The sequence below is a fragment of the Camarhynchus parvulus genome, chromosome 1A (assembly GCF_901933205.1).
Source record: "Camarhynchus parvulus chromosome 1A, STF_HiC, whole genome shotgun sequence".
NCBI classification, from domain to species: Eukaryota; Metazoa; Chordata; class Aves; order Passeriformes; family Thraupidae; genus Camarhynchus; species Camarhynchus parvulus.
The window spans coordinates 19,815,331-19,840,353 of NC_044586.1; the positions used below are offsets into that span (position 1 = coordinate 19,815,331).

The 25,023-nt window shown below is 43.6% G+C and overlaps 2 protein-coding genes across 3 annotated transcripts; one reads left to right on the forward strand and one right to left on the reverse strand.

The window, feature by feature from the left end:
• Positions 1-1,179: 1,179 nt before the first annotated feature.
• PRDM4 (PR/SET domain 4) lies at positions 1,180-17,261 on the reverse strand. 2 transcript variants are annotated; one of them, XM_030960937.1, is made up of 11 exons: positions 17,198-17,261; positions 15,528-15,661; positions 14,699-14,884; positions 11,902-12,696; positions 8,656-8,805; positions 7,377-7,495; positions 6,554-6,639; positions 5,466-5,593; positions 4,596-4,910; positions 3,309-3,477; positions 1,985-2,294 (listed from the first exon to the last, which is right to left on the reverse strand). In XM_030960937.1, the coding sequence occupies exons 1-11, from the start codon at positions 17,206-17,208 to the stop codon at positions 1,985-1,987; spliced, it is 2,403 nt and encodes an 800-aa protein (XP_030816797.1). In that variant the 5' UTR covers positions 17,209-17,261. The 2 variants fall into 2 exon arrangements, with proteins under 2 accessions (XP_030816796.1, XP_030816797.1); XM_030960936.1 differs by lacking the exon at positions 17,198-17,261 and having other exon boundaries at positions 1,180-2,294; positions 15,528-15,923.
• A 6,317-nt stretch (positions 17,262-23,578) lies between these two features.
• On the forward strand, positions 23,579-24,145 carry ASCL4 (achaete-scute family bHLH transcription factor 4). The gene has a single exon (XM_030960814.1). It carries the CDS (start codon positions 23,579-23,581, stop codon positions 24,143-24,145), a length of 567 nt encoding a protein of 188 aa, XP_030816674.1.
• Positions 24,146-25,023: the final 878 nt, after the last annotated feature.

Below are 25,023 nucleotides of genomic sequence, written 5' to 3' on the forward strand. Positions count from 1 at the left end.
TTTGCAGAATCAGGAACCTAATCAAGGGATATGACTCACAAAATTTCCTTGCATTTATAATGTAACATCCACCTGCTTTACCTCATGAACACAATGGATGCTCTTACCTTCCACTGAGCGCTTGCTCTCTGCATACACTGAAGGTGCCTGTAGAGTGTTCCTGCTGCAAATTGCCCTGGGTATTAAAGCAGCCGTAGGATCATACTCACAGCTGCCAAGCTCTTCCCACTGCTTTTCACCCTAACTCACTGTAGTTCATGCTGGTGAGGTAAAACAGGCAAATTGTGTCCCTGCAAACTGCAGCTAGGGGAAAAGGCCGGTCTGTAATTTTCCTTCCTATCCCTTGAGGGCAACTGGCTGCTTTAAAACTACTTCAGCTATTTGTAGTCTGGTGAAGGTGTTCAGCATGGCTCTGCAGGAACCAAGAATACTCCGGATGTGCTGGGATTCCTGCCTCCATCCTGTCTCTGCCAAGCAGTAGAGAATGATGTGTGGACAACAAATGCTTTTGTGACACTTAAGAAGGTGTATGTACGAGAACCACTGCTGTTTTAACTGCTCTCCATTGAAAACTTCCAAGTTTATCAAAGCTTTAATTTTAAATATATGCTTTGTGACAAGATCTTTGAGGGTAAGTGATTTCTCTTACCTCTACCCCTAGTAATATAATTGGCAGTGTAGCTCTCAAAGTTGCTTTTTGTTTTGGGGAGAACTTGCATTACTGGACGCAACACATATTTCCCTGAATTTACCAAGATAGCAGCACCTGTCTCAGGAGCATTTTGGTCACATACTGATCTGAGACAAGCATTTTCAGATTTTAAGAACCCTGGGAGCTTCTCTAGGAACTACAGCATACAGGGAGAGCTTAGGCCATTTAGCGCCCAAAGCAAAGCCTCTTTTCCAAGGGAACCTCCCATTACCTTGTCAGAGAACAGAGCACAGCTGAATCTTCTTTTGCAGCACAGCCAGAGGAGTGACAGAGCAAATCAGAGTTCATGGAGGTGCTCCTACACATACCATGTCCCAGGAAAGCCTGGGAGAGGCAGATGATTAAAAGGTGGTGTTATTTCTCTTAGCATCATTATCAGAAATAGGAACATTCTTTTTCAGCATATGTAAATATTAAAAAAGAACATTAGAGAAGAGCCACATTTTTAATTATTTTAAAAGAACAACCAAATGTAATAATCTTCATTCCATAAATAACATTAGCAGCAAACCTCCCATCATTCTAGGTGGTAAAAGGTTTACAGCACAATAAGTAACATATACTGTAAACGCTGTCTGATCATCTGTAAGCCCCTTCCTTACTGAGTCCATACAGTCTTTTTTTATCTCTTCACTTGCTTCTCTGGGCTGTGAACTTGAGGGAGAAGAGGAGATGGGATAACTGTTCCCCAAAAACCAATGTCTGATTTTCTGTAGTGGGATACTTTGTATGGAAGTGCTGATTTCACTGGCCTTTTTTTTTTAACCAAAAGGTTTTGTTTTAAGAAGGAAACCTGAGCATTGAGAAGTCTTTGCTTTGTGCCAAACCACATCCTTCAGTTAAAAAGTTCCAACACCATTTTTTCCTTGTTTCTCTTCATGTCACACCTTGAGCAGTTAAGGACAGTTGGCTTACAGGTCACTGCAACCCCTCAGCTACATTTCTGGTTCGTGGCTCTCTGCTCAAAGGGCTATGCGAGGTGTGTCACGTGTCCTGGCACTGGATGGATTAATCTGAGTGATTTAGAGGAGTAAGCACAGCGTGTGTGAAAGAAATCTTGCCTCACATTTCCTTCTTAGCAACTCTTCATTTGTACGTGCATGGTCCAGTCTTGTTCAGTGCTCTGGCTACAGATTATATTAAGTGGTGGTAGTGTGGAGACAAAAACAGAAGGAAAACTCCTCACCTGACATACACAGGTGACTGGGGAAACAAGGAAGAGGGTTTTTTCCTTCGCTACTAGTAATATCCAAGAAAGTTTCCCTCTCTTCTTCATTTGTGTCCAGAGAGAACACCACCTGTTGAATAGACTCCATTGTTAATCCTACAGTCTTCAGTCCTCACAGAGTCTATTAACTCCTCCTCTGAATCCTCCTCCTCTTCTTCCTCTGGGGCTGACAGACTGGATGTGGGGCCTTTACATATTTTTAAATGTCGAGTGAGGTGATATTTGGTTAGATAAGCCTTGGAGCATTTTTCACAGACATAGTCCCTCTTTCCTTCATGTGAATTGAGATGCTTTTTCAGGTGATTTGTCCTCAGAAACAGCTTGTCACACTTGGGGCACTTGATCTGCCGTTCTCTGCAAGACATAAAAAAGTGAGTTTGCTCCTGCCACAAGACAGCTGGTATTAAAATGCTGATTAAGGTCCTCATTCTAGCAAGGACAGAGATATCACCCTTGATGAAAAGTTTCCTTCCCCCTCTACATAAAGGCAGGTGGGGAGGAGGCAGGGAAGAACAAGTATGGAAACAAGGCCCCTGCATTTTAACAACTCTCAGTCTGTAAATGCAGAGGAGCTTACCAGACTGCAACACATTCTGTAATGACACTGCAAAATACCTCCCAGCAGTAGGTAGGTAGGAACAAGCAGCACAGCGAGTCAGTGTTTCTGCCTCTCTCTCACTCATCTGGCTGCACTACTCCTGGGCATGCTCCTGGGCAGCATGACAGAAGCAGCAATGGATTCCAAGCGAGTACAAAAACCAGATGCTGAAAATGAAATAAGCAAAGGGACTAGCTTTGGCAAGCAGCTTTTATGGAGGACCTTGGCTTGGGAATAAATGTACAGGATGGAGAGATTCTCAGAGCAAAAGACCTGGCCTGGCAGAGGGCTGTGGGATAGGAATCTGCCTACAGGAGGAGCGAGCAAGCATGTGAGTGAGACCTGCAGGGAGGAAAGGGCTGGGAAAGGGAGGAAAGGGCTGGGAAGGGTGGCACCACAGCCCTACAGCAAACAGGTGGAGTTCACTAACAGGGTCCTCGGTGACAATAGCATTGAGAAGTTTGTCTTTTTTGGTCACGTTGGGACATGGAAACAGTTCTCAGCAAATAATGAAATATAAATCAAACAACCCCTCTTTCTCTTCAAAATTATGGACACTCCAGATTGCCATTTCACAACACAAGGAGCACACTTTGAATTTACTGTGTCATGGAAATACTGCAGATGCTAGAACTGACTTCTCTGTCATTTCAGAGGATGAACCCACCTATGCTCCCTAGGCCAAACTATTTGCAAACTGGAGATTGTGTCTTGGACTGTTCATTATTTCTTGCACTGGCCAGTCCAACAGCTCCTGTGAAGTCACTTACTGTGTGTGAGTGAGGACGTGCTGCTTGAGGTCCTGCCTGCGCATGAAGAGCTTCTCGCAGTAATCGCACTTGAGGTTCTTCTCCCCGGTGTGAATGACCATGTGCGACTCCAGGTGAGCCTTCTGCGTGAACGATTTGTCACAGAGGGTGCAGCGATAATTCTTCTGACCTAGGAGTACACAGGGACACCCACAGATTAACATTTGGTGTCCCAAGACATGCAGTAAGCAAACAACCCTGACCATTGCTGAAAAATTAAATTTTACTGTGATGAAAGGCAGATTTTTTGTGAACAGGACTTGTTTTCTCCTGCAGTTCCTTCAGACTCAGCATAAAGACCTACGTGGTTCCAATCTATATTTAGCTATGCAAAAAACCAGACAGCTGACTTCATCATTCCCAAAGCTTTTCATCCCGTATTCCATGCCCCAATGCCACGATACTATTTCAAACCACTGATGCGCAAGTGTGATGCACCTTTCTGCACTTCATCCTTCTAAACACTGCTGCTTGTTTCTCCAGTGCTTGTGGTCAGCCAGCCTTTCTTGTGAGGTGGGGTTTGTGCTTCTTTTGTCCACACCAACTGTGCCTCCTTGTTCTGGATTTTAAAATACCCCCAGCAGCTCTGCACATTTTTCCACCAAGAGATTCAGGCAAACACTTAAAAGACTAGTCTTATCCAAGAAGAATTCTTCAGTAAAAACAATGGTAGCTTCCTTTGTAACAGTAACCATGGTAACCATCTAGTTACTGTATATTAGTACACCCCTATCCTCACTGATTTCCCACAGGAATTGTTTCTGATGCCTTACTGGAGCCCAACCACATTTGATGCACTGCATTGCTTTTGTCTGCAAAAACAAGTTCTCTTACCTAACAAACACACAGGTACAAATGTCAGTGGCCCTTTGAAAACGTCTATGTTTTATCCCATTTTTCAACTTATCAGTACTTCTGTTATTCTTTGCCAAAAATAGTTTAAAACCCCAGCACGTTACTGAGTTCAGACTAAGTTTGAAAACCACTTGAAATCCCACCCCACTGAGTATTCTGTGGTTGTGTATACAACATTAATATTTCATCAGTCCTTTAAAATGCCTGGCTTCCTATGCTTGACTTGAGAGCACTTCACTCTCAGTTTTATTTCTTTTCTAGCTTTCTAATTAGAATTTTGTGATTTCCCAATAAGGAATAGTGGAAAAAAAAAACCCACACTGTCTACTGGCCTGTAACTTGACCTTCAGCCTCTCCCCTGACCTCACACAGGCATCTGTAGAAAGCCCTCACCTGTGTGGATCTTGAGGTGTGTCCGTAAGTTGCTTGGATCGCTGAAAGCTTTGCTACAGAAATCACACTTGTGCGGCTTCATGCCCATGTGCCCCATGAAGTGCACGTGCAGCTTGGAAGGGGAGATGAAAGCCTGAGGGCACATGGAGCACTTCCACTTCCTCTCCTTGCCATGGCCTGGCCCGTGGTTGCTGTTGTGCCCCTGACTGGGGAGGTGGTTGTGAATATGGCTGCTCAAATGGGCCTTGAAGTCCGCATAGGAAGCACATTCCTTCCCGCAGTGGCAGATGTGCATGTCTGGATGCTCAGGGACACCTTTGGGCACAAAAACATCACTTGTAATGAGGCACAGTAAAGCCTAACAGAGCTTGAACAAGGACCACCACCATTTAGTCTGTGGTAGCAAAGCCAGGTGCAGAGATTTTCACCTTTGTTCTTTCACCTTTGTCTGGTGTTGCTTTCCAGCTGTATCAGGTAGGTCATTTAAAATGTTTTGAGGGGCCAAACTCTGGAACAGTTTTGAGCACAGCTCACCCAAATCTAAATTATCACAATCCCAGCTGGGGGAGGATAGGACCATCTTCAGCTCCAGAATTCCCTTAGCCCTGGATGAACAGAATACTATTTTTCTTCAAAAAAAAAAATCTTCATAATCTTTTACTTCTGAGCAGTGGAATTAAGTGGGGAAATGTTTCTTTTAAATTATGGTACTCTGTAGTAATGAAATGTTAAAGGAAACTGTGACATGCACCAATGGGAACTGAAAAGGAACACAATGCAGTCCCAAGTCACAGAGCCCAGAGATGGCACTGAAAGGGATTTCAAGCTGGATACTCCCTGTAAAGTCAAGAAAAAAGAGCTCTTACTTACCAAGCTGTCGTGCATAGTCCCGACTGTAATAGAAGAGAAGCTCGTGTTCAGGGGGGATGTCCCGAGAGGTGCAGAAGTAAATTTTTCCATCATGAGGATAAGCTACCAGGTTCTGCTCTTCCCGGTTCCTACAGCAATAACAACAGCTAAGGAAAAAAGCCCTTCAAAAGTAATGACTTTTGGAGGAGAGGAGAGGGAGAGGGACAGGAATGGAAAAGAAAAAAGGAAGGGAAAAGGAAAAAGGAAAGATTCCTATAAAAAGGTAATAGGAACAGCAGCGCTTGTCAGTATATTATAAAAACTTGTATGTCTGTCACTTCTGTCCTTCTTTATTAAAGGAAAGAAAAACTAAACCTCGAGAGTCAATGTCCTCCACCAAATGATGTGTTTCTCACAACACTTCTGAGAAAATTATCAATAGATATTTGAGTGGGCTGAGAGAAATGAGTTTATGATCTCCTAACAAACTACAAAAATCTATGTATTTTTCATACACATAGATTCTTCATACACATAGATTCATTTACATAGAAAATCCCTTAAGAAATAGAGAATGCATGATGGAAAAAATATCAGTAATGTCTGGAAGCAACATTATCTTTAAAAAGTCCTCTTGAGGACCAGTTCCAAGACGTGGTCATTCATCTTTTGAAGCAGTAGCTTGCATATGTGTGTTCCCAGTATCTGAAACCAGCAAAAAGTCTGCCCCACTGCAGTGGGAGATTAAACATTACAGTTCTTGACTCCTGCATATAGGAACAATGAAATGGAACTGCAGGAGAAATCTACTTTGTGTCACAGAGAAATAAGAGAGGTTCAGCCTTCTCAGTGGACCATGGATGGAGCAATACTTAAGCCAGCCTGGATAGTTTCCATCACAGACTGAAATGGACAGGTCTCACAAGCTGTGGGGCTTGGAACTTGGCCAAAAGAACTCAGGGACACTTTGTAAATAAAGTATTAAAATCAAAAGGACAACCAAGGTCAACTTAAGTTGAATGAAGGTCAACCTTCATTCTGCAGTACAGCTTTCTACGAGCCTGCAGCTCAGACTCAAAGCTCCTTAGCACAGTCCAGGTGGCTCTCACCTGGCTTTGCGTACGAACATCATCCAGTTACATTCATTTTCATCAGCTGTGATGACACAGAACTCCAGGACACCGTTGTGATAGATCTACCAGGAAAGACAAATGCAACCTTAGGACAAAACACGGCAATAAATGCAGTGAAAGCCAGCTTCTTTCTTTAGGAGAGGATGTGTTTACCTAGAACAAGCTAGGAAGTCTACATTGCCACTGCCAACACCACAGCCCTGTTTTCACTCCTTACTTTCCTCTTCATACAGGCACCTTGACCTCTGTTGGCAAGGAGGCCAGAAAACCTGTTTATCAGCATCCTTCTCACCTTTACCTTCCAGCAGAAATGCATTTGGCTGCATTTCTTACAAACCAAGTCTTGTGAATAACAAAATCTGGGCAAACAGTACATGTTTTATTTATATAGGTCAGATTTACTTTCTGCAAATGAAATGATGGGGAAAAGAAAGCTTTAAATTGACTTTCCTAAAACAAATCATTCATCACCTGGGGGAACTTTCAATGAACAAAGATACAAAACAAACAAACAACTGCTGCCTAGTAATTCATACACAATCTCTGCAGCAATTCCACACAAATACTGAAACCACATATGGCCCTTTAAAAGAGAAGGCATTAAAGAAGCTTATTGTTCTTCAGGACTGACTACCAGCACACTGGTATAGAGCTCTCCTGTGCTGATACTAAGAATTAAACAATTAAACTGCATTACTTTTGACTTTTGGCAAAGATGATAATGTTAATATTGCTGTCATGTGGTAGCTTCACCAGATAAAGCATGCTGGCAGGCTGTGTGAGCTGTAACACCACTGACCTTCCAGATGTGACTGGCTGCTTTGTCTGTCCAGTCGGCCACCTCCAGAGAATGGCTCTGCTGCCCGATCAAAGGTCCGAAACAAGTCCTCACAGGAATGGTTTCTCGTGTCCACACACCTATCATTAGAAGACCATAATCTGAAGAAATCAATTATTTAAATAACTAATCATGCATAATAAAGAAGTGGGAGGCTTATGAGATAATGCTCCAGAGGTAATATCTATGCATAAGATCATCAAAGCTTCTACTTCACATGTGAAACACACCTATGCCAGAGACAAGAACCACCACCACCACATGACACTAATGGGAGCCGCTTTGGTGTCATTACAAATATTTATTTGGTCAAAAGCAAGTAATTTATTTTTCAGTAAGCTATAAAACTAACATCCTAGCCACTTGTACCAATGAAAGGTCTCATGGCACTTTCTGCAGAAGCAGAAAATACTAGTTTCAGTAACTACATTTTGCCTACCTAATCCCCAGGAATTTCCAGAATTGTTGCTGGGCATTGTTAAGCAGCTTCTGCATTTCTCCCCAGAGGCAAAGGGATTCCTGCGTGTATATTATTTATTATTAAACATTTATATATATATATATATGTATATGTGTATATATATATATATAGGTCTACATGAATACACTGAATAGCTCTTAGGAATAAACTGAAAACTAGTGCATCTTGAAAAGAACAGATGTCATCTACTCTCAACAAGCAGCATCACTAAACAAGCCAATAATCGCATTCTTCTCTAGCCTTCAGATCCTTAGGGTACTGCACTGTACTCTTCAAGGTCCACATCCAGTGGCAAGGTCACAGTCTACATGCCAAATGTAAATGAAGGAGGGGAAAAAAACAGGCACTTGTGATCAATACTCCAATGAGAGCACCCAGAAGGTAGCAAACCAAGCTCATGAACAAGCAGACAGAATTCTCCTCTATGACTTCTAATTGTCAGCTTCCAACGCAATTGCAGCATTGTTTTCTTATCAAAGCTGTGCCTGGGCTGTTTAGCACAATAAAAAAACCTGTACCTTGCTTAACCTTAAGAAGTGCCACACTCCATGGCAGCAGCCCTGTGGTATAGCTGAAGTCTAAGCAGTAACCAGACCACAAGAAGCTCATGGATAATGTAAGTCAGGGCGATTACAGAAGAGGGAAGCATCTCTCTCTCATGGTGTTTCTTTCCCACATTAATCGCCCTACGGTTTTGGATTTCAGCAGCGAGTGTATTTTAAAGTGCTGCAGGGAAGTGCCCAGTAATGTGATCCTTACCCGCTTCAGCTCCCATGATGGACTGCCGGAGGAGCAGCTGCTTTGGGAGGGACAGCCTGGCTCGGCTCTCGATTGGGCTGTCGGGGACAAAGGTGACGGGCCCGTGGTCCGGGCAGTCTGACGGATACGCCTTGTCACACAGCGTGCACCCTGCAGAGACAGAAGGGGACAGCAGGCATTAAAAACATGTAACAGCTCCTACAGTGCAATCAGCTCCCTACCAATGTGCTTCAGCTCAGCTCCTGCCAAAGGCTGCTTCTGTCATGTTCAACTTGTCCACTTATCAGCTTTTACTCAGAAGAATATGGACCATGTTCTTACAGTCAGGTGGGCACTGACATACATGTCAGTTTCTATCCAGTTCAGATCAAATGTGAGGATCTCCACCTACTTTCCTGATGGTAAACTGATGACCTAGATTCCAGATTATCCGTACAGGGGAATCGAGCAATGGGACAGAGCCCACTCTTCATCAAAGCTACTGCAAAATGAACGATAACCTCCCCAGTGCTGGTGATGGAAAAGCGAATTTCACTCTGATCGCAAGTGAAACGAACTCTACTGGCAGAAAAATCTATGACTAACAAAACCAAACATATTCTAACTGGTTATGTTTTTGGAATTAAGCAGAAACACTTCTTGCATGTAGAACCTCAAGGACAACCACGCAAATGAACCAGTAAGGTCATCCTTCTAAAATTTTCCGAATATGAACCACAAATCCCCTAACCTCCATTTAAATTCAGACTATGTGTAAATCACAGTAGCAAAAACCTGACCTCACTGCTGCTCTTGAAGGTCTCACTGCAGCAAACTCATGCAGGATGAGTATGCCACTGAATGCAACAAAAACAAAAGTCCAAGAAGAATCAGTAGCGTCGCTTTCCTAATCTGTCATTCAGCAGAAGTACTCTTATAGAAGAAACCAGTGAAAGTCTTCAGTCTAATAAATCTGAGGGAAAGTACAGCATAAAATGCTCTCTATAGCATTACAATTTAATCTAGCAAAAGGATGGATGTCATTAGAATTCTCTGTGGATGGAACAACCAACACCTACTCTGCACTCTCCTGATAAGTAATTCTTCTTCTGAAGAAGAAAGATGTTCAGGTAATTAATCAGGATCTCCACAAAGACCCTCTTTGGCCTCTTGATGACCCAGCTCCAGTATAAAAGACCTATGACAGAAGTAGCCTTCAGCAGACTCAGACAGCAGTTCCATCCTTACATGCTTTAAGATATTTTCCAGATACTTCCTTGATATACCAGGGCACCAGAATTTGACCTCATAAAATACAGTTTGAGCAACTACACATTAACAGATAGGAAAGTACTAAAAAAATTATTAGGTAGAGACTATGTAAGCATTATTCCATGTGCACTGGTGACATGTAGGAGTAAAGCAGCAACAAGCGACACCTGAGTAATGAGAACCACTGTGTGGAACAGCTGCCTTTAAGCATTGCCTAGCACACACCCACTATGGGTCTGTGGACCAGCTCCATGGAGAGGCAGAGGAAGAAAAGTTCTAGGCATGGGACATTTCCACTTGGAGAAGTTCAACCATTCATACATTTTTAAGATGTTGGAAAACAAAAAATCTCACATTCCGCAGAAAGTTAAATATACTTTCCATTACTGTACATGCCAAATCATTAAAAAAAGAAAATTAGTCATTATTTCTCTGATTTGGATACCCAGAACTGTCAACAAAGATGATCAAAAAAACCGCTTCTTAAAAGCGTTTGCAAACATTCAGGACTGTAGCAAAGGCACACTTTTTATTTCCTGCTTAGGAACAGTAAAAAGTTTTCTGTAAAAGGCCCTGACTCCTAATATCTGAGGAAAAACCACTAAGGGGATCTAAAACAACGCCTTGTCCTTGCTGTCACCTGTCTGGACACAAATTCCTGTTAATTCAGGTGAAGTTTAAAAACATCAACAAAAAGTTAAAATTTAAACCTCTCCAAGTCAAGAATCTATTTTGCAAATCACATGCAAGCACAAGGCATGCAACAGCCATTTTAATGTCCTACCAAAGGGGAGCATCGTCTGGAAAACAGCTTAGGACTATGCTAACTATAACAACAAAAAGCTAGCACATCAAATCTCACTTTTAAGAGAGGAAGAATAGTTATTTCACCACAAGCATGTTAGATATCACAGTATTTGGATCATTATCTGTTCAATATGCAACAGATGCTTGTAGGAACCTCTGAGTGCATCAACTGTAAAACTCTTCCTCTAGGAGTTGTAAATTCATCATAGTTCTATGCCCACCTGATTTGAAGTTGTATTTTATCCCACAGAATGAAATCTTAACAAATCAATCCAAATGTCTGACTGACTAGACACTTTGCACTAAACTGCATCTCTTCCCTTGCTAACCAAGGCACTGTATCTTTCAATTTCTTAAAATATGTTCTGCAGGCAAAGCAAGCCATTGGGTTCTGGCAGTTGTAGGGCCAGACTGGATGAAGAGCAGCACTCAGCAATGCTACCACAGATAATAAAAGTGAATATAAAAGCTGGCCTTATGTTTCAGTAAGCAGGAAGCCAGACATCCTGCAGGTGGAAGTGCAAATCTCTCTCCCAGCAAATGAGAACTTCTCAGTTCTCAAACACCACTCCTTGAATAATAACAGGACTGGCAATACAAAACCCAGTGCTCTTTTCTTCCTATAAGATCTACTAACCTCTGGACTAAAGTCCTTTGATGAGAATAATTAGAAATATTATAAAGTTCCTTCCCTCTCTGCTCTTTTTTTCCTATTTAGAATAACACTTTCATGATGATTGTTCATGGTTTAATATAAATTTTGCAAAATCATGTAATGTCATACTCAAAAATTATACCCATTTGATGGAAAGTATGGCCTGTGGTGGTGTTTGTATTTTTCATGGGGCAAGAAGAGTCACTTGTGATGTGACTTCATAAAAACAGAAGTCTCATTGGAAAGGATAATAAGCATATCCACCAAATCAAGAGCTTCACCAAGATTCAGCTTCCAACCTCATGGCAAGATGAAAATGATACAAAGAGAATTATGCTAAAACATCCTCCTACGTCTCCTACTACTTCCAACTACTGTTGTTTCAAAACAGTTAGCCTGGCACTGCAAATGTTTCAAATTTTGCACTTGTTAAATAACCATAAATCTGTAAGACTAGCACCCAGAGTCCAGCCACACCAGACAATAGCTACATGGCAAACCCTAGCCCAAAAAAGCATGAAATGTCCACTCACATATGGTAAACAAGGTTGCCATGTTTTCCTTGTTGGAATTGGAGTCTTCCATTTGCAGAGATGATGGTACAAAGGCAAGATTGTCTGCAGACACATCGACATGGCTTGGCCCCATGGCTACTTCTTGACTTATGGAAGACACTGCCACGGGCTCCAGGCTGAGGCCCACTTCATGCAAGGCTACTGAGTCCAGGGAACCGAGGTTGTGTGAGGTAGGGAGCGCCACACTCACGGAGTTGGTGCTCATGGCCACAGTATGAATGGGGTCATTTAGTGTGCTGTCCGATATCCCTGTCACCCGCCCGGCAATGTGGTCAGGCTCCATGACAACAGGGAGTTCCAAAGTGCTACCGTGAATGGGAATGACGGCACCGTGTCCCACAGCGTCCGATGTCAAGTTACTGCCCACTGTGTCTACGGCTAAAGGTTCATGGCTCCGGGAGCCATTTGGGATCTGTGTATGATCCCCAGCTACATCATCCATTGTAAGCTCCTCTGTCATCCCATCTGTAGAGATGGGGCTGGTTACCCTGGAAACGCTCTCCATGGCGATTGTAGTATCCAGTGCTACCTCGTGGCTGTCACTAGGATGCAGATTTTGAGGACCATGTGTGTTCACTGTGCGGGAGTCCATGGAGACAATCCCTGGTTCCAGCCCCACGGTCCCACTGGGCTGGTAGGGATCCAGGGCTGAGGGATTGTTGGAGACTGACAATGCTGGATTGCTGTCAACATTTATAGTGTTGGGATGGATGTACTGAGGTGGTGGTCTGTCAGCCAAGTAAGATAAGATACCTGATAGGAAGAGAGGGAGAAAAAGAAGGGAGTGAGATTACATCTGTTTTCAAATCTTGAATAAAAATCTGTTGAAGGATACACTCAGATCCCTGAAGACTACTACTAATAATGTTCTCTACATTATTTCCAATTCAAATCCACTAAAATGGATTCTAAAATATGGCTTACAAACACATGCCAGCCTAACACTCTTGTCAAAGTACCACTTGACAACTAATTCAGAGTTTCCACCCAATAGAGCAGGTCTCTAGTTATTTCTCAAAGTCTGAACACCCAAGTTCATGGGAGAATTCCACCCAGGCTGCTCAGTACAAAGATCGAATGAGAAAGAGGTTCTTCACATTTTAGGCTTAATTTTTCATTCCCAAAAAATAGCTCACAAGGATGAAGGACTGCTAGTGGAGTCTATAATTTGGTCATTCCTGGTTAATCTTTGCTAGAAACAGAAACAATTCTCCAGGACACATAATTTTTGCTTAGGTATTCAAGTTTTAACAATGACTGCTTCCTTCCTCTAATACTAAGTGGCATAACTGTCCATCTCAGAGGTCATCAATTGCAATTCTGGAGGACAAAGACAAGTTCTCGCACAGACTTCATGAGTCATCTGCTCTCTTTTCTAACATGAAAGCATGTTGTTTCTCCTAAAACAATAGCTTGGTTGAACTTAAATCAGAAACCCTACCATCTCTTCTGGTAGTTTTGGGAAGGTTCTCAACATCAAACAACCTTGAAACTTAAGATATGAAGAAACACTAAACTGTGTTTACATACTAAAAACAAACAAACAAAAATCTTCGGAAGAAATGCAACAGCACATTCAAGTAAACATTATTTCCAGCAGACACAGAGGCAGATATTGCAGATTCTGCAAGATGACTCAGCATGTTTCTTTTTAGCCTTCAACTCTACGAGCCACTTGTTCCGTAAGAGTTTTCCATTCAAATATGTTTGTTATCACAAGGATGCAAACACAGATACTCTTTCTGCAGCACAAGAAGCCAAAAAATTAACCGTTTAATTTAATCAGCTGCATGAAATATTTCTGCATGCAATGCTGCCTTGTGGCTTGAACACAGAGGATCCTTGATGGCAGCAAGATGACTGACAGAAGAACTGTATAAAACATCACAGGAAGATTATTCCAGCTCAGAAAATGGCAAATACCTTTGGTCCTAGTGCACAGTCTCCTTGTCTACTGAGCAGCAGGCATGCAGTGCAGTAGGAAAGGTTACTCCTAAGCAGCTGGAAAGTTCAGCCATCAGTCAACAAGTAGCTGCAGGAGACCTGGCCCACTAGTTTATTCCTAACCCAGGCTGAACCAACAACACTCAGTGAGTCACCTTGAAGAAGTTTAACTACCTCTTCCACCCTGTCAATCTTAGCTACCAAACAAAACCGGGAGCACATTTAAAGTTTCAATGTCTGTGTTTTCACATACTGACATGTAAAATTCTACATTTATACTCCAAAGCACGTGTGAGGAAGGAATCAAGATAGAAGTCAGTGTGTTACACCTTTGGAAATCAACCTTGAAGAAAAATGAAGAAAAAATGTGCCACGGGTTAAATGGGTGGGAAAGTGCCCAACACCACAGCTGATGCCCTCTTTGAACTTTGAACTCCTGTAACCTCCCATTATGCACATATTAAATATTGCTTCAGACTACTGGACTAGAAAAATAGAAGCAAATTCCAAGCTACAAGCCATTGGAGACAGAAACCGGGCATGCTTTGTTTTCTGTTAATCCTAAAATCAAAGCAGGTGGAGCAATCAAAGGTTAGGTTTAAATAGAAAATGCCCTGCAATTCTTTTCATACACAAATATAGAAACAGATATCTGAAAATAAAGCGTGTAAATGGCACAACAGTCTCCAGACAAACTCAAGGAAACAACAGCTCTGTCAAACTGTCAGTCATTCCTGCTTCAGGACAGAAACAGACAGCTCTTAAAACAGTTGCTCTTACTGTTCCCATCCATCAGCACCAGAGCACTTACCAGGTAGAATGTGTCTGAAATAGCTGCTCTCCAGGTGAGGGTATGGTGGTGGAGGTAGGGTGTAGTTTCTCTCTGGTATACCACACATCACTCCTCGATCCCCAATACCCATTGGGAGCATCAGAGACAGAGCAGAGGGCAAGGAACTCAAGGAGGGGCCCAGGTTTGGAATTGCAACAGGCAAGCCTGCAAGAGAAAATGCCCATTTAAATTCAACAGAACTCCCTGAGTTGATGAACGCATAAGCTAACAAAGAGATTACTAATTCCCCAGGAGCTCTTGCCCTAAGGAAACACAGCATGGCACTGTCCAAGTAAGGTGCCAGGCATCAAAGAAAGGATCAGTTATCGCAGAAGTGAGAAGCATGCCTGAATATGGCTAGATCTTTTACATTTTATAGCCCTTGCTTCTATTTGACAATTGTAATGGACTTCTGTCTGTGCAGGCCCCTGGAAAGAAGAGCTATGAAAACAGTTTTGTTATACAAGTGATTTTTCACCTGAGAGAAATTAGACATAGATGAAGAGAGATTTTCAGCTACAGCCCTAATTTCAAAGAGTTCTGATACTACTCACCCACAGTGCAAATCACCCCATTAAAACCAAACGAGGCTCCCACTAAAGCATAAGCTCAACAAGCACTCGTGCCTTTTGCTTTGCCCACATAAGCAACAATTTATGGTTTCCCCTTCCCCAACTCCGCACCATTTCACTACCTACGGTATGACTGGCTATCAGAGCAGGCACTGCTGCCCAGTTAGGACCATTGCTGTGACAGCAGAACACAGAGCAGGAGCTACAACACCCCGTGTGGGACCCTCCCCCATTACCTGGTGCTGGTATGGCGTTGTGAGTGGGTGACGCTGCCAAGCCCAAGTGACTTCCTGAGACTGGCAGGGCATTGCTCACAGAGGAGGAGGTCAGCTGGTCCATCCCTACAGGACTCAAGTTCATTTCATTCATTCTGGAGACAAGGAACATAGAGTGGAGCAGGAAAAAGAAAGAGAATGCAAAAGCATTCCTGATTACTGACTGTACTGTGGTGAGGAAAGTTTGAGCAAACAAACTCAAAATCTGATATTGGCATATAAAAACTCTGCCTTAAGAAGCTAAGCATAAAACACATCAGCCACTCCACACGGTCATGATCAATACATATTGATCATATTAGATAGCAATAATCAAGATTAAAAAACAATTCAGAAAGACAAATCAGACCACAGCTTCTTTCTTGCCATCCAGAAAACAAAGTCTTACTCCTAGTAATAAAAGCAATTGTGATGAAACTATTGTGAAAACAGATCCATTTACAAGCTGAATGTCAGAAATACTCAGACAACAGCACCTGATTTATATTTCATGACTTTTGGACACCACATCCACATTCAAAATCTAAATTCTGGGGGAAAGATCACTTCAAACTGGTAACAGACACACAACCTCTAATTCCCCACCAGTTCGAACCAGGCCAATAGTGACAAGAGTTACCACCACAAAACAGCCTTAGCAGCTTTAAAAGACTGCCTCAGTCTGGTTCTATGTGCTCTCATCACATTAAAAACTGGTACCACGGGTGCCATCCTATTTCAGTGATCAACCGCACTGCTCCAGTGGGCACACACACACCACACAAGCAGCTGCAGGAACCGTCCAATACTCCAAACCTTCAGCCTTAGAAGAAGCTATGTCAGCTTGGAGCACATACGTCCTTTGGGGTCTCAAGCTGCACATGAGCCCAAACCACTCCGCAGGGATGGGGACACCATGGAGACACAGTCTACTCACACTCGTCAAACACTGCAAGCCGTGCCTGACCCATGCTGTGCCCACCCCAGCCCGCCTACCCACACACCAGGTGTGACCAGCAGCTCCTGGGGCCAGCCAGACCAACTGCCCCCAGAGCAGCCACACACGCCACAATGCTCCAGGCTGACCCAGGCCTCCCACATGGCCTTTGCCAGCAGCAGGCCCAAGCGCTGCAGTACTGATGGAGAGCTGGAGCTTGGGCTGCCGCTCCGGTAAGGAAAGGTACCACTCATCCAGGAAAAACCGCCGAATCCACGAAACTCACGCAAGTTAACAGCACAAGGTCTCAGCTTGGAAGGGGCCCGTAAGGAACATCGAGTCCACTCGCAGCTCCTCGCAGACCACCTGCCACCCGGGGGCTGAGCCGCAAGCGGAGTCGCCGACTTCCACCTCGGCTCTGCCCACCTTGGGCACCACGCACTGCCTACCACCCCGGCCGCCGCCAGGGACGGCTCTGCAGGGACGGGGCCGAGGGCTCCAGCTGCCCGGCGGGGCAGGGCATTTCATCCCCGGCTCAGGCGGCTGCTGAGGATGGCGATGCCCGAGGAAGGGAACCACCACCCTCGCCCCGGAGCCGAGCCTCGGGGCCTGCGGGAGGCGCCGAACGCTTGAGGGACCCCCTCCCCTGCTCGCCCTCTCGGCCGGGTGCGCCCCGCGGTCCCGCCCGCCTCGCCCGGTGCCCCGCGGCGCTCACCTGGGGTGCATGGGGCCCGCCGGCGGAGCGCCCGCAGCCGCATCAGGGCCCTGCGCCCCGGCCCGCCGCCTGTCCCCGGCCCCGGCTCCGGCCCCAGCCACGGCCCGGCCGCAACCCCCACCGCCGCCGCCGCCGCCGCCGCCGCCTCATGGGCGGGACCCGGGCGGCGCGGGCCCGGCGCGGGCGGGGGAGGCGGAGGGAGGCGGGGATGGCGCAGGGAGGGGGCCGGGGCCGCTTCCGCCGGCGAGAGCCGGAGCCAGGAAGCGGCGCCACCGCCCCGGGCGCTCGGCCGCTCCGTGCCCGAAACCGTGCCCGAGGCTTCCCGTGCCGCCTCTTCCAGGAGGGTGCGCTGCTTACTCCGGTTTTCCACCCAGTATTCCCACACAATATTCCCAGCTGTCTCACTGCTTTCTCATTACACCCTCGTATCTGCTGTCATGAGAGTGTTGCGTTTTGTGTCCTCCGCCGTACCATCCGCCCGTACGTGCCCAGCTGCCTCCTGGACATCGTCGTTCAGTTACGGTTGATCATATGTGCAATTCTGGCTAAGGTGACATGGCAAAGGAATCTCTTGATGTGTGCAAGAGGTTTTGTAGTTCGCTTTTCGCCTGCGACACGTGGATAGTCATCATGTACGCTGCTCGAATCAATCGCCGCGTTCCTTCAGTGCCGGGGCGAGCAGCTGTTTCCTGGAGCACTGTAATGGAGTTTGGTAATTTGCTTGTGCCTGACACTTAAGTGATGCCTCATTAAATGAGCCGTCCCTCGATAGGATGTCTGCACAGGAGGAAATTCAAAGTATTTTTCTATCTGCTCTCTTTTCATCTAAAGAACCTAAATGTTGGATCTGTAAGGATCATCCCATAATCTAAAGAGCCTAAATGTAGAGTCGTTTTAGTTCAGTACAAACCTATTGATTCTTCTGGGGGTGGAAACAGACTCTCCTCCTTTGGCTTTGTCAGAAAGTTGAATGCCTCGTATACACTTGTTTTTCAAGCTCTCTCTGTAGCTGAAGGAGAGAAATAGTTTGCTGCAGAGAGTGCTTCATCTCTTCCTGAAGTAGGTGTCCGAGATATGTGAGAATTCCCTTTAGAGCTGCCTTTCTGTGTCTATGCCCTGAAACTGGGACCTGCATAATGGGTTTAGTCTAAATATCTAACATCTAAAGGAGTACATTTCAGCAAAGTAAGTCCAAGTCTCTGTAATTCATGACCAAAAGAATATCCCACAACCTCTCCTCCACCAAGCCAAATAATCCTTACCTGACCTTGACTGACTGACTATCTGAATTGGCCCACAAACATTATTTCAGCAAGTCAAAAAAAGAACTCACCAAGTCCTCAGGTTGTTATGACTGTTAATCCTGTGATGGGGGCTTTAGGTCTGTTTCATTTTTGTGTGTGTAGTCCCACATATTCATATGTTGGTGCTAATACTTCACATTTTTCTTAGAACCTACCGTGAATGACTGCAAGCCCAAAAGTCTCTCTCTTCACTTTGCATTCCCTAATAGAAGATGTCAGGAGACCTTCCATTTTCCCTTTTCATCCTTAAAACTTCATGGTCACACTCAGTACATCTCAGTTCTGTCCTGAAATACCAGGTTATGCCAAGCCCTCAGCTTGTCTTCATTTCAATTTTGATAGTGTAATTCTATAGCAGAGTGCCCTGGCACTGAAATCGTTGTGCTGTTTCAAATATCTAAGCTGAAAGCAATACTTTGAGCCTATGAGCCAGATTGGATGTAGTCATACATAGATAAGAGTATTTTTTCCTACTGTCAAGCATGAGTCTTCTGAGATTCCAGCTTTTTTTGTAGTCACTTTACTCCCTTGAACTAGTGATATCTTAACTACCAGTTTAAAGCAGAAGTATCAAAGGAAGCCAGTGATAATATGAAGTGTCACTGAATGAGAAGTTAATCTGTGTCTACACAGATGTATGCTGCATGCCCAAGGTATCGTGATAAAACACATTTGGGAACTGTTTCTTCTGCAAGGAAAGATATTTTTTTTTATATACCAAACACTTTCATTATATGTGAAGTGTTTTGATAAGACAACTGCACTATGTCTCCTGAAAGCCTGGTTTATTGACATTTATAGCGGTACTTGCTGCATGAGGAACAAATTGCTGAGCTATTTTTCAAGACATCTTCAGATCCTCGAGATACACAGAAAGATAAGGGAGACTCTGAAACCCCAGGGGAAAGAGATGGCAGTAAACATGCTTCAGTCCTTCCCTGCAGTGTGAGCCAAAGTCCCTTCTGGACCATGCCCATGTCTCAGTACAATTAGTTCTCTTCTGCTATTGCAAACCTGACCCTGGGTTCTTTCTCACACCGAGCAGAGTAACACTGGAATGAAGATTATGCAAAAAGCCATTTTACCACCAAAAATCCAAATTTCTCATCACCTTTTATTGGCTTGTCAGCACTTTGCAGGCCAGTATTTTGGTGATGGTCACAGTAGGAAGCCTAGGTAGTCTGTGAGCAGCTTTCCCTTCTAGGTCTAGGCTTGGAAAGAGATGATCCATGCTTAAGGATAAAACAGGATAAGACAGACACAAACCTACTCAATCCTGTATTCCTGCAAAGTTATTCTATAATTCTGTGTGAGCAGTTAACAAGAGAATCTGGTTTTGGGGTTTTTTTAATTACATATTTTTCTATCTGATAATAAATTGCAGCAGCCTAGACAACCTATGATATGTATAATAGATACTAGAATTTGGCATAATTACAGTAAGGAATTGCACAGTATTATGAGAGTTTCAATGTAAGAAATGCACAGTGTTGTGAGAGTTTCTTCTTAAATTCCCAGTGTATTTTCTTCTTCCTTTTCAGTAATGTGCTCACAGATAAAACAGCTAGGACATCTTCTGTTGGGAAGTTAGTGGACTTGCACATGTTCAGCTGACTCTGTGTTTCTACTACAATATTTCCACTAATGACTTTCTTTTCATACACAGAGGGACACAGGGTCAAGGAGGACCTGTTTCTTTGAATAATTCAAAGTAATTCAAACTCACTCTGTAATGTCAGTACTGTTATTCATGGTTATGGTTCGTGTGGGAGTGGGAACATGTTGAGGGTTCTCTTGTACAAAAATTACATACTTACAGATATCATGTTAGGATATATGCAATTAAAACCACAACTAAGTTATGTCTGGAAGGAAGATGCCTAAATGTTTTATTTTTAGATATGTCAAGAGTACTTCTATTCATTTAGGCTGGGTAATTAGGTGCTTATAGTGAAGTATAAGAAAAGGAAGAGAACCTGTTTGAATAGCGTAGATGATGGAGTGTATGAGTCTCCCAGCATTCCCATTTAGACTTTGTATTTACAAACAAAACAAAACAACAATGAAGCCAAAACCCAAAAACCTAAGCAAAAGCTAAACATACAATATGAGTATAAACATACAATATGGGTATCTGCCATTGTAGAGCAGTGAACATCTGATTTGTACTGCCTGAAAAGCAAACCAGGCCATCTGCTTTGTATCAGCACGGCAGATACTGCATTCTGGAGTCAAAGCTTTATCCAGACAAAGGTGTGAAGAGGATTTAATTGGAGAAACAGTGTAAGAAAGAAGATCAAAGGCTTATCTTAAAAGAGGACTATTATTAATGTAGTCTTAACCTACTGTAAAAATGGAAAAGAATTTGTATTAGCCTTTCCCTTTGGTGGTCCAATCCTGCTACTTTCACGGTGTCTGCATGTGCAAACATGCTGAGACTTTGTGCAGAAGTCGGCACAGGAACGATAAATTGCTTTAATCCTGCTCACGCTCTCAACAAGGACCTGCAGTGGGATGTGAGATGCGTTGGCCTTGCTCTGGCTCTCTGCCCAGGGGCAAATCCCTTTCTGAGCAAGTGACATTAGATTGTCAACAAGATACCATATTCATCAAAAGCCTGTGGCATATTTTCTCATTTCTCCTCCACACAAACAAATTCAGACTTCAGAGTCCATTTGATATGAGATCAGCTTCAATAATTCAGGTCAACAATTAACATTTACCGGTAATTTTTCTTCATGTGTTTCTCTAAAGGATTAGCAACATGGATTTTTCTGTCAGAAGAGATGTCATTAGCACAGCTGCAGTTCTGACTCTCTGGGAAGTGCTGGTGGCCTGCATTTACAGTAAACATAGAAAATAGGTCTGGTAGCAGGGCACAGTGCATCTACATGAGAGAACTGAAACGTAACCCTGCCTTTTGTACATGGCCAGGCTGCTGGCAAGGTCATGGAGAGCTGTGAAATGATCTGGGAGCTGAGCCCCCCAAGAGGCATGCTTCCATTTCCTTACAGGAATACTGCCAGAAAGCAGCATTTTAAATCTAATGATAACACAGATCAAATGGCTTTTGCCTGCTTCAGGTATTTGCTTAGAGATCAACATCCTCTTTGTTTTAAGAAAAGTAGAAGTCCTGGCTTAGCCTATGCTACAGTGAAGGAGCTATTTTCCTTTAAGCATTCATTTCTGAAAACATTTCTGGACAATGGAGTTTAGAGTGCAAAAGTAATATTGAAAAGTCCATCCTGATCAACTGTTTCCAAAATTTTTTTAAAAGGCAGAAGGACTCTCACATATTTGATCTGAAATGAGCTGTACATACCATGGAGCATTCCCCAGTAATTTTTGCTCAGGCTTTTGAGCCATTTTGGTGCTGATTCTACCCCTGACATAAACCAGAGTCCAGGAGTGTTCTCACTCATGTCTGTCTGGAGTGGTCTGCCTGTATGTTCATCGTACTTTGAAGATTACCACTGTTTTTTTGAAGCTGCAGAATAGTCCAGCAGAGACACAAAGGCTGACTCAAAAATGCATGCTACTCACATCATTGCTGCTAGTTTCTAACTCAGCAGAGGCATAGATGTGTTTCTCAGAGTGGAGAATGCTGTTTCAGTTACTGACACTTCTGAGACAGTTTTGCATAAAACACTGAACAGGGCGGATACTTTCACTTTGAGCAAAAAAACAATTTTAATAGAGCCTACACACCTGTATCTTTTCATGTTTGTCCCTTCCCACAGCTCTACCAGACCAAACGTGCAATTCCCCAAACTGATGATGGCCAAAAAAGGATATTCAGTTAATTTGAAAATGTATTTTCAACAAAAAAACCCTGTAACAACGGAGCTCTTGAACAACAACAAGGGAGAAATCAAAGACTGTCAATTTGCTGCAGAGGAAGATCCTAACACAGCAGGGTATCTCAGAGGAAAGGCACAGACAAGGACATTAGGATTTTATACTGCCAAAAGTCCTTGTATTTTGTCCACCTCTTTGATTTGGCAAGCTGCAGGCAAACTGGAGGACACAGCACAGAGCCGGCAGGGTCAAGAGGGCCTTCCAGCTCTCCCATTAAAGCAGTGTGTAGGGTCCATCAGGTAAGCCAATATCCATGTAGACATCTGGTAATAGCTACACATGGGACTATCAGGGCATCACCTTTGTGTTTGTTTATCTGAGGCAAGTTCTCATAGGGATGACCAGAACATTCCTACAATGAACAGAAACACACAAAACCTTGAAAACTGTTTGAAAATGCGAAAACGCTCATGTTCAATTTGTGAAACTCACACTTCTTGGAAAAACCTCTCTTAGGGCAAAGAAGGCAGTTTTCCTTTTAGGCTTGCACGTAGTACATTCTTGATCTGACAAGACTTGCAACCACAAGAGAGCACTCTTTCCTTTGAAGATGTCTCAGCTTCCCCAGAAAGCTACAGATATGCCATATAACTTTTGCAAACTGCCTGTGAGCTGGTTCAGTTAAACCAGAGCAGCCAAAACAACAAAGCTTGCAGTTGTCTTTTGGATTTCATTGTGAAAAGCCTTTGGGTAGTTTTTAGATGACAGAAGATCCTTGGTTCCTGAAAGTGAGGAGTTCTGCCAAAACTTTGAAGATCTCTATAAACTTTGCAAATTACCCATCTTTTGGAGACAATTATATCAAACGATATCATGGATTACAATACATGAGAAGTGTTTAGAACCTGGAAGATTATTTATGTTTGGCATTAACTCTTATGGTCATAATTTCAAGTGGAGAGAAAAGGAATACACAGGAACCCTCTTATTATCTTTTGAAATATGAAGATCACAGGAAAAGAAGGGTTGAAACTGGGGAGTGATTGTCCTCAAAACCTGTCTGTACATTAACTGGCATCCTACACCTATAAAAACAACAAGGCTTTCCAGGCACAGTGTGGACCTCATGAGTTGTTAGCCTTGCTTTGAGATCTGAGTTTTTATAGACCACAGGAGGAAACTGCAGCCTGTGGGGCAGGGTACCTATACAAATGTTGGATTGATACATTGGGAGCCAAATTCAGGAATTAATACTCCACTGGTGAGGAGAAAAAGAAGCATGGACAGCACTAAAGACGATGCTAAGCCACTGAAGAGGATTGCATTTCCAGGGTCTGTGTCCCTGGCTAACAGCCACATGCACCCCCATGGGGTACCCCTGAGAGAGCCCTTTGGGGTTCCCTTCCAACTGGACCCATCTTACTGGGAGCAAGCCTATAGCGGGCACACAGGTCGCGTCTCCTACCTCCCGTTTCCTGGCTACATGGGCATCTATGACTATTCCTTTGAGCCTGCCTTCATTCGGAAGAGGAACGAGAGGGAGCGGCAGCGGGTGCGCTGCGTCAATGAGGGCTACACGCGCCTCAGGGAGCACCTGCCCAAGGAATTCGCCGACAAGCGCCTCAGCAAAGTGGAGACCCTGAGAGCTGCAATAAGCTACATCAAACACCTGCAGAGCTTGCTGGACTGCCATCCCTTAGGCTCTTCCAGTAAGGAAACGCTCTCTGCCAAGGAGAGCCCGGGAACTCCCAGTCCGGCTTCCCCGCGGGAGTGCAACAGCGATGGAGAATCCAAAACTTCTTCAGCGTCATCCCCCTACAGTGAATTTGAGGAGATGGGCAGCTAGGTCTCCTCTCTGGACACAGAAATCTTCAGGATTGGCTGAAAAACAATTTCAAACCCTGGGGAATTTTCTACAGGTGAAAATCAATATCAGGGAAACGAAAAACAGATAGGGAAGGCAAGAAAAAAAGGTATTTTAAATCTGTCAAAGGACTTGAAATGTTTGCTGTATAAAACTTAAATGTGGTTTGTAAACAAACATATCTTGCAGGTTGCTTCAGCTGTGTTACTAAGCTTCCTTTGTACTGTTAAATTGGAGCAACATTTACATTCTACTTTTCATTCAGCTTTTATTATGTGCTATTTTCTTTTGCCTTTCACTTGAGACAGTAAAAGCAGATAAATCAGTTTTGGGGAATTCCCCATCCCTTTCTCCTGCTTTGTCCAGTGAATTTTACTGTCTGTTTTTCCTTACTGCTAACCTGAGATGCACTGCACTGCAAACACTTGGACTGGGGGAGGTAAGATTTAGATATATATCTTTCCCTGAATATTTCAGAAAACTCACAGAAATACTTCTATTTATGAAACAACAAAATTTCGACTAAAAACAAAGCTATATTTTGAAACTAATTTCTTTTAAAGCATCTTCTAAAGTGAAAGAAACAGCTCATACACTGGACACTGGCTATTTGGTGATTATTCTAAGGATAATTTTCAGGAAAATAAAGCTGGACACACATTCCAGTCAATGCTAGGAAGAGGGATACAGAGTTTTGTAAAACTGCATCTTCAGAAGCAAAGCTTCACTCAATATACTGAAAAAATGAAAGCCTTTTCCCTACTTTTCTGAAATCTGAGTTCATGGACAAAGTAGTCTTGATTGTGTCTTTGGCAGGTCAGAAATGATATGCTTAGAAACAGAACCTGTAATGGTTAGGC

Coding starts and splice junctions, on each gene's coding strand:
- PRDM4 (XM_030960936.1), bottom strand. CDS start 15,678: ATGTTCCTTGTCTCCAGAATGAATGAAATGAACTTGAGTCCTGTAGGG. Junction 8,806..11,901: donor GGCAACCTTGTTTACCATAT/GTGAGTGGACAT, acceptor CTGTCTCTGCAG/GGTGCACGCTGTGTGACAAG. Junction 7,496..8,655: donor CATCATGGGAGCTGAAGCGG/GTAAGGATCACA, acceptor TTCTAATGATAG/GTGTGTGGACACGAGAAACC.
- ASCL4 (XM_030960814.1), top strand. CDS start 23,579: ATGGACAGCACTAAAGACGATGCTAAGCCACTGAAGAGGATTGCATTT.